Genomic DNA, 18,291 nt, shown 5'->3' with positions numbered 1-18,291 from the left:
ATTGGTACCTGGGGTTTTGCATTCTCATTTCATTCTCACTAAGGAACCATGAGAGTTGGAATCATGGTTTGGTGTTTACCTGTTGTATAATATTGTGCAACCCACAGGCCACACAGAACATTGAGAGTATCTGGCTGGTAGTTGGAGAATGTGAGGGACCCAAGAACTGACTTTTGGAAATCCTTCACTGCCAAAAGGATTGGCGTTATAAATAAAAATGCCCAGAAAGTTGAGACCAATTACCAAAGTACTAGAAATCAAAAAGGGTTTTAAGTAGAAATAATTCAGCCTGTTGACAAGTGTGGCCATATCACAGAATGAGAGTTCAAGCCTGTGGTCTGTCAGGTATTTAGAGATCACCTAGCCCAGTGGTTTCCAATTTAGTTCCAAGTAAAATCTTACACTATATTTCAATGTATAAGAGAGAGTGGTGGTGTTTATTTTAGAAGAAGAATTTAAACACTCAATTATGATAAATTCCATCATTAAAAGTAAGCACTTTGCACACAAGTATTTGAAATTCTGATTTTTGAATGACACTTGCCTTACATATACAATCTATTTCTCACATTTGTGTGTGGTATATATGTGGAGTATATAATATCATTATTGTGTGCATTCTGTTTGTTTTGAAAATTTAGATGACATATTTCTACAACCCCTGATTTCATCAAATAACAACAAAAATACTGGGAATCATGCAAGCCCATTTATTTGCCATTAACTCAAAAGACTAGTTCTGAATATTGTCCAGCAATATTTGTTTGTCCTGATCTTGTCCTGATCTCTCCTTAAAACTAAAGCATTATTCATTCTCATATTCCTTCTTTTTCTCCCTCCCTCGGGCTATCACAGAGTAACTTTAGATACATGTACATCACCATTGATTTTTCCATTATAGGAGCAGCAGAAAAGAGTTCTAAGCATGGTGCTGAAGACAAGACACAGACCATCATTACAGCTATGAAAGAAAGAATGAAGATTAGGGAGAAAAACAGGCCAGAGGTGTTTGAAGTAATTCAGGAAATGTTTCAGATTTCTAAAGAAGATTTCGTGCAGTACACAAAAGCGGCCAAGCAGAGTGTACTGGATGGGACATCTAAGTGGTCAGCAAAAATAACCATTACAGGTAAAAGTAGTTACCTTTAAAATTTCGATTCCACACGAGATTTTCACATCTTAGAAATCACTGCTAATAATAAGAATAATAGGTAAAGTAAGTAGATTTTTTCTTTCTTGTCAGTATTGTCCAGTGTAGTTGTATTTCAAAGTTCTCATACATATACTAGATAATTGAAGTAATTTCAGTCTGTTGGTTGTTCTAATCAAAAGCTCTTCCAGAGGAAGAAGGTTGTCTTTTACAATAGACTCATCAATGCCCTACAATTTCCAAGAGATTAGCTTTGTAGCTGTCTACCACTGATAAATTACAAGAGTAGCTAAAAATCTCTTTAGTCAGTTTTTCTTAATGAGAAAACACACATTATTTTACTTAATCCGTGATCGATACCCCTCAAACAATTGATCCTAGAGTCAAGGCAATTTGAGCTTAGTGATGTCTGAAAATATGAACTCCTGAAGTTGCTTACAACATTAACAAGCGCATGCATGTTGTGTTAATGTTTACCAAGCGTCTTAACTTACTCATATGGCACTTATAAGATAAAGAAGCTTTTTATTTACTAGGTTGACTTGATCAATAGTGATAGCAAACTTGGGGTGATGTGACTCTTGGTTTGGGTTCAGGTAATAATCTCATGGTTTATGACATCAAGCCCCGAATCAGGCTCTCTGCTGACAGTGCAGAGCCTATTTGGGATTCTCTCTCTCCCTCTCCCTCCACCCCTTCCACGCTCATGCTGTCTGTCTCAAAATAAATAAACAAACTAAAAAAAAAAAATAGTAACAGCAAGCTCATAAATAGAAGTACAGTTTAAATTACAGACATTTGGATTATGTTGGATAAACTTTTGCATACTGTATGTGCATCATTATTTCTCTATGTGTGTATGCAGTAATCTATATATAAGTATATAGCCGATGTGTATATGAAAGTGTATGTATATAGTTAATATTCATTACAAGCAAAAGCAAATATTCAAGGAAGGGTTTAATACTTAGCATTTTAATTATTACATTAAGTATTTTTTTAAGTCCTAGTGTTCATAGTAGAAGCCCTGGAAGTGCATCTGTAAACCCCGTGTACGATGTGTTAGAAATGCTTCATTATAAATAGTCCCTTTTTTTGTTTGAGGAGATCTTTATATTAAAATGTCCATTTTGGCTTATTTCAGTGGTTTCTGCACAAGGCTTGCAGGCAAAAGACAAAACAGGGTCTAGTGACCCATATGTTACTGTTCAAGTTGGAAAGAACAAAAGAAGAACTAAAACCATTTTTGGAAACTTGAATCCAGTATGGGATGAGAAGTTTTATTTGTAAGTACATAGTGTGAAAATATTATGCTTGTTAATGCATTTGGGAATAAATTTAGTGGAGGCATGCTAAATATAGAAGCAATAAGTATCTCATACTATCTATGCAAAAAATATAAAAAGTAAGATTGTTATGAAGTCACTTAATACTCTTATATTCTTTATTCTTTATCTTTGGAAGCAAGTGAGTAAAAAGAGTATTTGAAACAAAAGCTGGCATGGTTGGGGTGACTTTACAGGAGAAAAAGGAATAAATAATTTTGTAACTTGGGTTGACCCAACGCAATGAGGAATTTACTGGCTTGATTGACCAATGTTTTGACGTCTGAAGATTTATGTCTAAAGGCAATAGATTTGGGCAGGATTTGGCCCATCCCACCTACACCATGATGAAATGGTTGATGATAACTTTTACAACCTCTCATTATCTGAGAGGTCATTTATTTTTAAGCGACTTATATTTTACACTAAACAGCAAAAAGTTATTTTTCTGACATGGGTTCTTTTCTTTCTAGAGACATAAATTTACTTCCACTTAGCATTTGGTAGAAATGAAAATTCCTAACCCTGAATTTAAGGACAGTCATTTCATTTTCTTTCCTCCTTTCTGTGCTGATGGTTTAAACATGGATCTTGTTAACATGCTAAGTAAGTGAACTTAACACCTCCAGCTTGTTTGGGAATATAGGCAATAGTGAGTAAGAAATGAAAAGCTCTCCTTGTGTATATGGGCTGATGAGGGAAATGTTGAGAACTAGACTTGGGAAGTTTGTTGGGACTAAATAACAGTGGGTGCTATAGAATGAGTTTGGATGGTTCCTCCCTTCACACTGATAGAAGGAACCATTTTTATATTCCTTCATTTGTTAACAGAAGGCAAAAATCAATTGACAGTCATAATTTCAAGCCTCGAAAGCAGTAAAATAATGAATCAAGCAGGATAAGGGCAACAAAAAAGGACAGGACTATGGCAAACTTAGAGCAACTGACTCTTGGAAAAATAGTCTAATTCTAGAGTACTTTGCGTTAAAAATCCTCTTCATCCCCCTATTGCACCTATTCCACCTATTCACCCCCCTTTATCCCAGAATTCCAGACAACCAGTGATCTTTTTACTGTCTCCATAGTTTTGTCTTTTGAAGAACGTCAAAGGGTTGGAATCACACAGTATGTAACCTCTTCATGTTGGCTTTTTTCTCTTAGTAATAGACATTCAATTTCCTTCATGTCTTTTATATGGTTTGATAGTTCATTTCTTTTTAGCACTGAATTTTATTCCATTGTCTAGCTGTGTCACAGTTTATTTATCTGTTGACCTACTGAGGAACATCTTGGTTGCTTCCAAATTTTGGCAATTAAGAATAAAGCTGCTATAAACTTTCATATGCAAGTTTTGGTGTGAACATAAGTTTTCAATTCCTTTGCACAAATGCCAAGAGGCATAATTGCTGGATTGTATGGTAAGAATATGTTTAGTTTTGTAAGAAAACCATCAAACTGTCTTTTAAAGTGGGTGTACCATTTTGCATTCCCACCAGCAATGAATGACGGTTCCTGTTCATCTGAATCTTCTTTAGCATTTGGTATTGTTTGTGTTCCAGGCTTTGGCCATTATGATAGGTGCATCGTGGTATATTGTATTCACTGTCATTTCTCTGATGACATATGATATGCAGCATTCTTTCAAATGCTTATTTGCCATCTGTATATCTTCTTTGGTGAGGTTTTTATAAGAATTTTTAAAGAAGAGGTGTTTTTTTTCTAATTGTTGAGTTTTAAAAGTCTTTGAATGTTTTGGATAATAGTCCTTTATCACATGTGCTTTTTGAAAATATTCACTTCTTATTCCCTTTAAATTGTCTTTCTCTACTTCACTTTTTAACACATGCACAACTTAAAACTGTTTTGATGTCCTTGACTGCCAATTCTAACATCTCTGTCCATTCTTAGTAAGTTTTGCCTGATAGATTTTTCTCTTCATTATGTGTCATATTTTCCTGCTGCTTCACATGCCTGGTAACTTTATATAGGATGCCAGATTGCAAAAATTACCTTGCTGGTTGATGGATATTTCTGGCATCCTATAAATATTTCTGAGCTTTGCTGTGAAAAATAATTAAGTTACATGGAAACAGTTTGGGGTTTTTTTTGGATGTTGCTTTTAGAATTTGTTAAGTTGAAATGAAATAGTGCTCAACTTTGGGCTAATTATTCCTCAATACTGAAGCAAGACTCTACTGTGTAGTTTCCCCACTGACTCATGAATGATAAATTTTTCAAGTCTTCCAGGTAGAAACAAGCATTATTTCTGGTGTTGGTCAGTGCTGGGCACCGTTATTTGTAATTCTTTTGATGCCTCTTACCTGGGCCTTGAGTGGTTTCAATATGTCTTATCATGACTTACGTGATTACTCAAGAGGAACCCTCTGCAGATTGTCAAACTTTTCCTTCTGTTCAGTTCTTTTTGATATTATGCCTGTGGCCTATAGCTGCCTTGGTCTTCCTGGATTTTGGCTCTGTGTTTTTCACTCAGAGTCCAGTGGACTCCACCTGAGTTCCTTCTCCTTGCACAGTGACCTGAAAACCACCTCAAGGCAGTTAACTGAAGTAATCATAAGTCTCACCTTATTTGTTTTTTGTTTCCTTGGGATCACTGTCCTTTCCTGGCACATATCCAGTATATTAAAAACCATTCACTTTGTCCACTTTTTGGTTTTTTGTGTGGGAAGGTGTCTCAAGTCCATTATTCCCTCTTGACTAGAATTAGAAAGTCTGGAAATCTGAATTTAATTGATAAGTAGAATTAAATAAAACAGTATGAGAGTCAACACAAGACATGTCAAGCAACAGCCAAGTTCTAGAGATGTTTTGTCCATAGATTGCCAGTTATGTGTGTGAAATAAAGCATCCATACAAAGGAATACAATAGTATAAATACTTATTGTAATATTTTAATACTTCAAGGGGTTCCCTTGAGAAATCAGCTGAATAATGTAATGCATACATGTGAGGACACTACCCAAGAACAAGATAAGAACTATCCAGAAGGTCTAGGTGTGCCTGCCTGATGCTCATCCAGGTCAGGAATTGAGTTTGTTTCCACCAGACAAGATAGAAAGCCTCATAATTGATGGGGCATGTATACAGAAGAGTATAATGGAATAGACAGTTGAGACAAGAATTATCTGTATTTGGGGGAAGTTTTCATATAATTCACTGTACTTTATGCCGTTGGTTTTTATTTTGAGAAGATGCATTATCTACAATGGCAATAACAATATATCTATTTTTTAAGCAACACTATTTTCAAGGAAGGAGAAATTCAAATTCAAACCCATTGCGCTCTGCTATTCATATCATATATATATACACACATACACACACACACACACACACACACATATATAATTTGCATAATATTTTCACAATATTTTTTGCTCTACAGACTATGTGTGTTAAGTTATACTCACACATGTTTCTATTTGTCCCGTCTAGAATACCAAAAACAAATGCCTAAATTTTCAGCAGTAAGTCTTTTTGTTGCTGGTTTCTAGAACTCCACCATTCCATTCATAATAGTGAGTTTCTACATTGCTGGTTCCAGAAAATATTATTTTGAATCTACCTGTGCATGCTTTCATTTTACCATGAAAGGCATGAGAATTTCAAATTTATCTTCTTTTATAAGGAGTTTTCTTTTGCAGAAGAAAATGAGTTCATATTGAATTTATGTGAAGATTTTGAAAAATGCATACAAATCATAGATGAGCTCATCCATGCCTCCCACTACCTTGACAGTTCTGCCCTGTGAACTGGAGTGTAAAAACGTGTCCTGACATTCTGAAAATAGGATATCTTATGAATAGTATGGCTATAGTTTGCATTTTGGGTAATTAAATTCTAAGCTTTAGCTTTTTCACTATGAAAAATAGTAACAATCTATACCTCACAGGATTGTCCTATTGAGATTATGTGTATAGATTTCATGGCACTTGGTAAACATTAAAAATGGCAGTATCATTATTATTAATTGTAATTATTAGCATTAATAACATAATCACATCCCTTGTGGTAAGATTCAGGACTTTATAGCAAACACGGCAATAATGTTTTCATGTCAAAAAAATCTCTTCTGAATAGTGAGGCCGAGAGAAGACTAATGAACAAAATGCTGTAAAAGGAAAGTATTACTGAAAAGAATTAGAGAACTAAAATTAGCACAGATCTGAGAGATTGTTTTATTCAACTCCCTCATTTTAGTGAAAAGACTATTAGGTAGGTTATAGTAGAGCCAAGACTACAAAGTAATCCCCTGTTCTGAAGCCACAAGGAAGATGCAAGTAAAAATAAAGAGGAGTATTTTTTCTGACACCTAAACTATTCTCTTGGGAAAAGTCCTTTGACCTGAAGAAGGCAGGCACTCACAAGGCTGATAAGATGAAAATGAAAATGAAGTAATTTTTCAAACTTTTTTTGTTTGAAAGTTTAATAACCCCTCATTAATGGCAATCTGATACTCTCAAGAGATTAATGCTAAGTAATTTCTATTTTAATTTTACCTCTCTTACCTTGAGTTAAAAAAAGAAGTTTAAAATTTTTATCTTCATAAGACTATGGATGTTGTATGAGTTAAGAATGGGGCACTCTAGAAGGTTTCTGCCAAGAACAGAGGCATGACCATTTGAGCCCTTGCAGAAATACAGGTTAGGAGGGGTTGTAAACATATACAAGTTTTAAAGCATCATATGGCTATTAATTAAAATAACCTATATGAAAGTACTTTGAAATGATAAAGTATTACATAAATCTAAGGTGCTTGTTATCTTTGCTCTTTGATCCTAGTAAGTTGTATATTTGATCATATCATAATTAATTATGACATTTGATATTATTTTCCTATGCTATAGTTAATGAAATGTTTTATGCTTATCACAAATCATTTCCCCAGGAGGAAAAGGTGTAAGTTTCTTCCGGTGGATTTTAGAGAGAAAATGGCAATATAATCTGCCTATTTGAACAAAATTTTGGAGTTAAGACTCTTACATTTATGTTATGTAGATACTATTCTTTCAAGACTCTATGGTTGATAGTTGGTGCTTTGTTTTTGCTAAATTATAAAATGAAAACAAAACTTCATGCTGACTCCCTCCTATAGGGAAGCTGGCAGACATGTGTTATTTTTTAATTAATTAAAGTTTTTATCTAATTTTTAGTTAGCATATAGTGTAATATTAATTTCAGGTGTATAATATAGTGATTCACCATTTTCATATATCACCTGGTGCTCACCACAAGTACTCTCCTTAATCCTCATCATCTATTTTACCCATCCCCCATCCACTTCCCCTCTGGTAACCATCAATTCTCTATGGTTAAGAATCTGTTTCTTGGTTTTCCTCTCTCTTTCTTTTTCCCCCTTTCTTCATTTCTTAAATTCTACATATGAGTGAAATCATATGGTATTTATCTTTCTCTGATTTATTTCACTTATCGTATTACCCTCTAGCTCCATCCATGTCATTTGCAAATGGCAAGATTTCATTCTTTTTCATGGTTGAATAATATTCCATTGTGTGTATGTCTCACATCTTTATCCATTCATCAGTCATCGGACACTTGGGCTCTTTTCTTATTTGGCTATTGTATAGATTGTTATAAACATCAGGAAACATGTATCATTTTGAGTTAGTATTTTTGTATTCTTTTGGTAAACGCCTAGTAGTGCAAATCCTGGATCATAGGATAATTCTATATTTAACTTTTTAGGAAACTCCATACTATTTTCCAGAGTGGCTGTACCTGTTTGTGTTTCTACAAACAGAGCAAGAAGATTCCCCTTTGTTAGTTATTTTTTTTAATTTGTATTAAAGAATTATTGTAATTTTTAAAAAATGATTATTATTTACTTTTGAGAGAGAGAGAGAGAGTCAGAGTGTGAGCAGGGGAGGGGTAGAGAGAGGGAGACATAGAATCTGAAGCAGGCTCCAGGCTCTGAGCTGTCAGCCCAGAGCCCAATGTGGGACTCAAACCCATCATTCGTGAGATGATGACCTGAGCTGAAGTCCAATGCTGAACCAACTGAGCCACCCATGTGCCCCTAAAAAATTATTTTAATAACACAGTCTAGACAACACAATGCCTGTGATAGGAGTACAAACATATTCCCATTATTTATGGTGGTGTTGAACAGGCACAGCAATGGTGTTTAAACACCTTACTTATGTAATTGACTAGACAACCACCTCCACTTGCTTAGTGGATATCAAATTCCAACCACATTTCCTAAGTGTCCATTTATGCAAATCGCTGTACTTACAAGGCAAGTGGAAAGTACTGACTTGAAGAGTGACTTCACATTACACCAAAAAGCCATCTAGACTACAACTTGATAAACTTAAGTTCCAGAACTTTTTTGGATAAACATGCCTCTTGACATCCAGAAGCCCTTTAGCCCCTGTGAATCTGTTTCACCATGGACAGTGTGCAAAAAAATTACTCCCTACCTTTAGTCAATAAAATTTCTTTTAAGAGACACTGTACATGCAGACTCTTAACATGTAAGCACTAGAAACTCATAAAATTGTTGTTTAGAAAGGCGTAATAGCCTTGACCCATTTGAAGAATGTCAGCCATGTTCAATTTACAGCTAACCAGATACGGGGCACACAGGGTGCCTCAGGCCCATGGCTCTCCACCTTTTCATGTGCTGCTCAGCTGAGAGCTGAGTAGGAATTAAGCATAAACCAAGCTCTATAGGAGATAGCTTATTTAAATACTACAATTAAATACAAATATCTCCATAGCACAGCAGATCAGTATTTTAAAATGACAACCTGCATGTGATCAGTGATTTGATTTATTGCTTAGATCACTAGCACAGGCCTTTTCTGGGCTAGTTGGGAAAGGAATATTTCCTCAGTTGTCTGTGCTAGCTTACAACAATGGTGTTAACATCAAGAAGTCATTTTTCAGGAAGATTGTTCCATAACTGTCTAAAGCAAAGAGTTTAGTCACACTTTGTGGGATTAGAAATTCGTTTACTAATCATTGTCTGTATTGTGAGTATGCCTGGTAGTAGGGAGATATAATAACCAGTACTGCCTTTTACTTAGTAAATGAGATTGAGCCATTACCCATCCACACAGCAGAGTCAGTAGAATAGCTTTACTTTATCACTGCTTCATACCAGAAACTAAGGGTTTTGTAATAAGGAGAGGAAGAGTATGTGGAAACAGATTTGGGCTGAAGTCACTGAAGTGTGAACTTAAGGTCTCTAAAGAGAGTTGATTGCCAGTCAACAAACACTAAAATTTCAGATCAGGACAGATACTTAGAGATAGCACTGTGATAGTCCATGGGCCAAGGTATAAAAGGCCTTGTACTTAGTTGCAAACTGAGAATTAAATAGAATTTAAACACAATCCCCCTAAATCTTGAGGAAGCATTTGGATTAAAAACAGCAAACCCTTGGGGGCAGTGAGGACTATTCTATAAGGGTGCTATACTTAAACTAGTCTATGGAAAAGGGATTATTTTGAAACAGATTTTATTACACAGACACAGAAAGCCCCTGCGGGAATCCAGGAAAAGGCAAACAAGAACTCCAAAATGGCAGCAGTCAATATGCTCTTTTTTTCCTCTCTGTTCTCTGACAGTTTGTTCATCTGTATCTGTTTTTCCCTGTCTCCGCTTCTTATTTCTCTTTTCCCTCCATTTATCCTGCCACTCTATCCCTCCTGCTCTCCCTCCCACTTCTCTTTCTTCTTCCTTCTCTCCTCTCTACTCTGGTCTGATTCCTGATCACTATTAAATAGCTTTTCATATCATTAACTTCGATGTGGTCCATAATGGCCTTGGCCCTGTGGCCATGTGTCTCTCAACTCTAGCACTCAAGAGTTTTTGCCAGGAAGGTTCCTTGCATTTTAACCAATTAGTCCAATTCATCTTTATAAAATAAAGCATACAAGTTATGTGTTATTGGTCATTATGTGATAAGAACACCTTACACCCATCAGTTGTGCTTTGTGTGAGGAAGGGAAGGAGGAAAATCCTGGTGGTCTCCTGGTGACTAATTTGGCTTTGTAGGTTAAAGCAATTGCCCCTGAGTAGACTATATCTAGTCAAGGCACCAGAACCATCTGGATCTTTCAAGTGTTTTTGAGACCCAAAGATTACAATTCCAGTCAACCTCTACTTGGTTCTTCCTCCTACTTCTTGGGTGTACCCCATGTGTAGACCAACCATTTTGAAGGCAGGAAAAGAAGATCACCATGATAGTCATATTTTGCCAAAATGGAAGTTTGCAGATCTCTAATGACCCAGAACAATAAAGTGAAAATTTGATTTCCTGGGCATTTTTTTCAGTACCATATCTGACAATCTTTAGGGAAATAATTCACTCTTGATACTACAGACACTGAGGTAAATATGAAAGATGATTACTTCCCCTTAAGAGCCCCCCTCCCCCCCCCCCTTATCAGCTGGGGACAGAGAGAGTCCATCCTTAGAAGTTAGGAGAGAATGGGCAAGTCTGCCTGGTGTTGCCGCTTTGGCTAGCTTTGACAATAGAAGAGTTATTTTTTTCTAAATAAAGGGTATTTAAGTATGATAATATTTGAAAGCTGAACAAAAGAAGTTCTAACAGAGGGGTGCCTGGGTGGCTCAGTCAGTTGCGCATCTCACTTCAGCTCAGGTCATGATCTCACAGCTCGTGAGTTGGAGCCTCATGTCGGGCTCTGTGCTGACAGCTCGGAGCCTGGAGCCTGCTTCGGATTCTGTCTCTCCCTCTCTATCTGCCCCTAACCCACTTGCATCCTGTCTCTGTCTTTCTAAAAAATAAACAAACCTTAAAAAAAATTTAAATGTATCTCACCACAGGACATTAAAAAAAACAGTTCTAATAGGCAAGTGCCTTGTTGAAGAAATCTTAATGTTTAGGAAGGAGAATCTAAAACTCAAATCATTGAAAATATCATAATTATAGGCATTTATATTTGTGTAGCTATTTACTCTGTCTCCCTTCCTGTCACATATATTACACTTCACAATGCTTTACAAAGCATTGTTGTTATTGTCATTTTACAGATGAGAGGTCAATAGATAATTTCTAATGATTTTATCTAGTAAGTTGAGTAAAAGAACCAACACTCATTTTCTTCTATGACCACAGTAAAGGCCCTTTCCACGCTATTTCATTCAGTTATGAGGATCATTTGTTCAAACCAATCACACGAAGAGAACCATGGAAAAGTCAGTATAAAACAATCCCATATGAGAACAAGATATGGAAATGGAGATATGGAAGCTATTTAAAACAAAAACAAAAAAAAGACAAACCTAACTTCTATAAACTAAACATACAATGTACAAAATGAAAAGTACATTGATTAGGAATGATAAATTAAGTATTACAGAAGAAAAGACTATTAAGGATATAATGATAGCAAAATAGAAACACAGAAAAAGTAAAAAATATATACAGCAATGAGACCATTTAAAGCACCCAAAACCATGTAATTGGAGTATTCTAAAGGACAAAGAAGAAAGATCGGTACAGTAAAAAAAACTGAGATAATAGCCATTTGTTACCAAGTTAGATCAAAAGTAGAAACCCATAGACTCAAGAAGCTTAACCTCTAGCATAAGAAAATGAAAAAAAAATTACACTAAGATGCATCATCATCACATTATTCAAAACCAGGGGAGAAGAGAAAATCTTGAAAGCTTCTAGAGAAAAAAGTTCATTATATGCAGAGTAAGATAAATAAAGATGGCAGCATACTTCTCATAAGAAATGATGTTAGTAATAATTGAGTAGGACAAAAACTGTCAAAGTAGAACTCTATACCCAGGGAAAATACCTTTCAAAACCAGATGTGACAAAATAATTTCTAGGGCAAAATAAAGGCTTTTTCAGACATAGGAAAGCTGAAAAGAATTCCTTTCTTTCTGACCTGCGCTGTAAGAAGTGTTAATGAAAGTTATTCAAACAGAAGAGAAGTAATACTAGATGAAAATGTAGATTTATATAAATGCATAAAAAGAAATAAAGAACATTGGCCAATATTAACTATATTGACAAATATAATAAACCATTATGATATTTTGATTTATTGAAAAGATTACTCCATATTTAAATAATAACTATTACTTGCTCATGTAATAATTAAAATATATGGTAATTGCAGAAAGATTAAAAGGATATGACACTGATTGTAGATTGTGATAATTTATTTTAATTTTTTTTCCTAAATTTATTTATTTATTTTTAGAGAGTTGGGGAGGGGCAGAGACAATCCCAAGCAGGCTCTGTGCTGTTAGTACAGAGACTGACATGGGGCTTGATCTCAGGTAGTGTGAGATCAAAAGTCAGAAACTTAACTGACTGAGCCACTAAAGCACCCCTATTTGATGATAAATTAAAGGTGTGTACTATAAAGTCTGTCCACTAAAATTATAGAACAAACATAATATAGTTAATACACCAACAAAATAGATACATTTTAATTATAAAAACTACTCAAAATCCAAAACAGAAAAAAAGGGAAAAGTGGGTTAAAAAAAACTAACAGGAAAATTAAAAAATAGCAAGATGATAGATTAAAACCTAACCATTTCATTGATCAAATTCAATGTGAAAAGTCTAAACACGAGGTTTAAAAGGCAGAGATTGTCATATCGAACAAAAAAGCAAAGCCCAACAATATCCAGCCTATAAGAAATACATTTTAGATATATGAAGACACAAATAGGTCTATTTCTTGTGGGTCTGCTGCTTAAAACACTTCACCCAAGAACAACAGAGTACATATTATTTTGAAAGGTACACAGAACATTTGCAGGGATAGGAAATAAATACATGAAAACATGCTCAATGTCATTAATCATTCAGAAAGGCAAAACCACAATGAAACACCATTCCATAATTAGTAGAAGAATAAGTTGTCTCCTTTTTTCTCTGCCTTTTTAAAAAATATATACCTTATTGTCAAGTTAGCTAACATACAGTGCATACAGGGTGCCATTGGTTTCGAGAGTACAGTCCCATTATTCACTGCTTACGTACAACACTCACCCACTGCTCATCCCAACAAGTACTTCCTCAATGCCCATCACCCATTCCCTCCCTCACCCTGTGTCAACCCTCAGTTTGTTGTGTATTTAAGAGACTCTTATGTTTTTCCTTCCTCTCTGTTTGAAGCTATTTTTCCCCTTATCTTCCCCATGGCCTTCTATAAAGTTTCTCACATTCCACATATGAGTGAAAACATATGATATCTGTCTTACTCTGACTGAATTATATCACTTAGCATGGTACCATCCAGTTCCAACCACATTTTTGCAAGTGGCAAGATTTCGTTCTTTCTCATTGCCAAGTGTATATAAAACACATCTTCTTTATCCATTCGTCTGTTGATAGGGTATCATGTGCCCCTATGAATCAGCACTTCTTTATCTTTTGGAAAGATTCCTAATAGTGCTATTACTCAGGTGTATGGTAATTCTATTTTCAATTTTTTGAGGACCTCCACACTGTTTTCAGAGTGGCTGCACCAGTTTGCATGCCCACCAACAGTGCAAGAGGGTTCCCATTTCTCCATGGCCTGGTCAACCTCTGTTGTTGCCTGAGTTGTTAATTTTAACCACTCTCACTGCTGTTAGGTGGTATCTCATTGTGGTTTTGATTTGTATTTCCCTGATGATGCACGATGTTGAGCGTATTTTCATGTGTCTGTTGGCCATTTGGATGTTTTCTTTGGAAAAGTATCTATTCATGTCTTCTGCCCATTTCTCCACTGGATTATTTGTTTTTCAGGTGTTGAGTTTGGTAAGTTCTTCATAGATTTTGGATACTAACCCTTTATCTGATATGTCATTTGCAAATATCTTCTTCCATTCCATTGGTTGCCTTTTAGTTTTGTTGATTGTTTCCTTTGCTCTGCAGAAGTATGTATGTATGTATGTGTGTATGTGTGTATGTATGTATGTATGTATGTATGTATTTTGATGAGGACCCCAGTATCTCATTTTCACTTTTATTTCCCTTGCCTTCGGAGATAGTTCAAGTAAGAAGTTGCTGTATTGGAGGTCAAAGAGGTTGTTGCCTGTTTTCTTCTCTAGGATTTTGATGATTTCTTATCTCATATTTAGGTCTTTGATCCATTTTGAGTTTATTTTTCTGTATGGTGTAAGAAAGTGGTCCAGATTCATTGTTATGCATGTTGCTGTCCAGTTCTCCCAGCACCATTTGCTAAAAAGACTGTCTTTTTTCCATTGGATACTGTTTCCTGCTTTGTCAAAGATTAGTTGGCCATACATTTGTGGGCCTAATTCTGGGTTCTCTATTCTATTCCATTGGTCTATGTGTCTGTTTATGTTCCAGTGCCATACTGTCTTGGTGATTACAGCTTTGTAATACACGCTAAAGTCTGGAATTGTGAGGCCTCCAGCTTTGGTTTTCTTTTTCAGTGTTACTTTGGCTATTTAGAGTCTTTGGTGGTCCCATACAAACTTTAGGATTGTTTGTTGTAGCTCTGAGAAGAATGCCAGTGCAATTTTGATTGGGATTGCATTGAATGTGTAGATTGCTTTGGGTAGTATCGACATTTTAATGATATTTGTTCTTCCAATCCATGAGTATGGAATGTTTTTCCATTTCTTAGTAACTTCTTCAATTTCTTTTATAATGTTTCTTTTTTTTTTCAACGTTTATTTATTTTGGGGACAGAGAGAGACAGAGCATGAACGGGGGAGGGGCAGAGAGAGAGGGAGACACAGAATCGGAAACAGGCTCCAGGCTCTGAGCCATCAGCCCAGAGCCCGACGCGGGGCTGGAACCCACGGACCGCGAGATCGTGACCTGGCTGAAGTCGGACGCTTAACCGACTGCGCCACCCAGGTGCCCCTCTTTTATAATTTTTCTATAGCTTCCAGCATACAGATCTTTTACCTTTTGGGCTAGGTTTATTCTTAGGTATTTTATGGTTCTTGTTGTAATTGTAAATGGGATCGATTTCTTGATTTCCCTTTCTCTTGCTTCATTATTGGTGTACAGAACTGTAACTGATCTCCGTACATTGATTTTATATCCTGTGACTTTGCTGAATTCATATATCAGTTCTAGCCTTTTTCTTTTTCTTTTTTTTTTTCTTTTGGACCTGTCAACTATTATGACTGCATCTGATCTACTTGGAGTTGTATCTCATTTTCTTATATTAGCGGTTGCTTTAGGATGTATAGTATATATCTTTAAATTATCACAATTAACTTATCAGTGATATTATACTTCACATGCAGTATAAAAACCTTATAATAGTACACTTCCAGTTGTCTCCTTTAGACCTTATGCTTCTGTTGCCCAGTATTGTCATGGATGAGGAGGAGCTGTAAATCTTTGGCAGGTGAGAATCTAAGGTGGTACAACCACTTGGGAAAAACCATTAGTTTCTTAAAAAGAAAGATTCATGGACAAATATTTATAGCAGATTTCTTTGTAATAGATAAAGACTAGAAAACCAAATTTTCATTAACAAGTGAACAGGAAAGCAAGTTGTGGCATATATACTTTGGCTGTAATACTACTTAGTACTGGAAAGAATTGAACTATTGGTATACACCATGAATAAATCTTAAGTTAACTGAAGGAATTTAAAAAAAAGTGTACAGTTTTATTCATTTTTTATATAATTATAGAAAAATAAAAATAGAAACTAATACCAAACTAGCACTATAAGACATTAGGTTAGTGGTTGCGTGGGGAGTCAAAAGGGAAAAGATAAGAGGAATTGACTTCAAGAAGTCCAAGAAAGCTTTTGGAGGCGATGGATATGTTTTTGGTTTGTTTTGTTTTGTTTTGTTTTGTTTTTTTTAAGAGAGAGTGAGAGAGAGAATCTTAAGCAGGCTCCACCCTGAACAGAGAGTCTCTGAGCCCAAGAGCCCAGATATGGGGCTGAATCTCCTTCGACCCTGGGATCATGACCTGAGCTGAAAAGTGGGAGACTTAACTAACTGAGCCACCCGGCTGCACCAGATGTGTTAATTCTCTTGACTGTGGTTGTGGTTACGTGGGAGAATACATTTGCCAAAATCTGGTAAATTATACATTTTAACTGCCAGTTTTACCTCAACAAGCTAAAAATCCAGTGACAAAAATTAATTTCATCCTTCTGTTAATCAGTACTCCAGGGGCACCTGGGTGGCTCAGTCCGTTAAGTGTCTGACTTCAGCTCAGGTCACGATCTCGTGGTTCATGGGTTTGAGCCCTGCGTCGGGCTCTGTGCTGTCAACTCAGAGCCTGGAGCCTGCTTCAGATTCTGTATCTCCCTTTTTCTCTGCCCCTCCCCTGCTCACACTCTGTGTCTCTCTCCGTTTCAAAAATAAACATTAAAAAAATTTTTTTTAATAAAAATCAGTACTCCATTAATTATGCATTTACACTCTACAATTGATGATACAGAATTTCTCTTCTACGATGATGGTGATGACAATGATGTTGTCTGTGACCGCCATCACTACCATTCCTTGTGTTCTGCCTGTTTATCATTTACAGTGTTCTACACGTTTAATAACATTTAAATTCTAGAAGCAACTCCGGGTCATTAGGCATTTCTACACATTTGCAGCTGAAAACAATGAGTCTCAGACTTTGTTGAAGTTATAACTTGTACAGCCAGCCTCTGCCTTTTTCTCTAAGTACTTGACTCTCTCACTAGAGATTCCTGGAGGGGCTAAATTGGTACATAATACTGTTGTAAATTTTTCATAGCTTATTGATTTTTATATATAATAAGTCATTACTCAAAAATTGTGACATCTTAGGCACATCCACTTGCACTGATGGTATTTTCCTAGTAGTTACACAACATTTTAGATCATTTTTGTTTTAGTCCATAATGATTTTCATGTCTTTTATGTACATTAGTGTTCTCTTCGCACTTATAGTTTGAGCTCCTTGAAGGAGAGGATCTCCTAAAATGATGTTGGGTAAAAAATAAGCCTAAAATATTTTTTCTAAAGAATATACTTAATAATTATTTTCAAATAATTTCTGAAGTTAATTTCTTACCAATGAAAGTGTCTTTTATAAACTTTTTTTCATTTTCACTATTTCTTAACCCCAACTTCTTCCTTCTTACTGTTCCTTCAGTGACATTTTTTTCCCCAAGAAGTTCCAAAGATCTTTCTTCTCTGTGTATGCTCCTTGAGAATTATTTAGTGAACTTAGACATTTTTTTTTTTTTTAGTATTTGCGGTATCTGTTTTCCTGCCTGATGAAAATTCTATAAATGTCCTTAGCCTTCATAATAAGCTTGTTATTTTCTTTCAGTTATGTGTCTGACAAACTTTGCTGCTTTTGAATTGAATTGGACCTGAAGGGACAAAAAGTACAAAATGAATTTTTATTTGGTTAGAGTGAAATAAGCAGTAAAAGTAACCTCTTGAGCTTTTGTTTTGACGAGATCATGTCATCCTTTTTCACTCTTTCCACACAGAAGTAAGGATAAAAAAAAAAAAACACAGGGTGGAAAATTACCACGAATTCTGTGGGAACATTTAGCATACTTCAAGATGATATCCAGGGATCTTTCTGACATCATACATTTATTACTTTATGAAAGTTTACTATTGACAGATAATTAAGTATGTGTGTTTGGAAAATTCCATCAAAAAAGGAGACAGTGACTTTATTTTTTTTTAACAGTCCTAACATAAGATTTATTTATTTATTTATTTATTTTTTTTTTTCAACGTTTATTTATTTTTGGGACAGAGAGAGACAGAGCATGAACGGGGGAGGGGCAGAGAGAGAGGGAGACACAGAATCGGAAACAGGCTCCAGGCTCTGAGCCATCAGCCCAG

The 18,291-nt window shown here is 35.6% G+C and overlaps 1 protein-coding gene across 6 annotated transcripts in view; it reads left to right on the top strand.

Annotated features, from left to right (window-relative positions):
- Positions 1-18,291, top strand: part of UNC13C (unc-13 homolog C) — a 611,894-nt gene that overhangs the window by 273,437 nt on the left and 320,166 nt on the right. For all 6 annotated transcript variants that reach the window (XM_045449689.1, XM_045449688.1, XM_045449693.1 and 3 more), the window contains 2 exons: positions 902-1,129; positions 2,295-2,436. In XM_045449689.1, the coding sequence (XP_045305645.1) occupies positions 902-1,129; positions 2,295-2,436 (370 nt within the window). The remainder of the gene's footprint in view (positions 1-901; positions 1,130-2,294; positions 2,437-18,291) is intronic.

This window comes from Leopardus geoffroyi, chromosome B3, assembly GCF_018350155.1.
Source record: "Leopardus geoffroyi isolate Oge1 chromosome B3, O.geoffroyi_Oge1_pat1.0, whole genome shotgun sequence".
Taxonomy (NCBI): domain Eukaryota; kingdom Metazoa; phylum Chordata; class Mammalia; order Carnivora; family Felidae; genus Leopardus; species Leopardus geoffroyi.
Note: the sequence above shows the minus strand (reverse complement) of the source record. Positions and strands in the feature narration are given on the sequence as shown.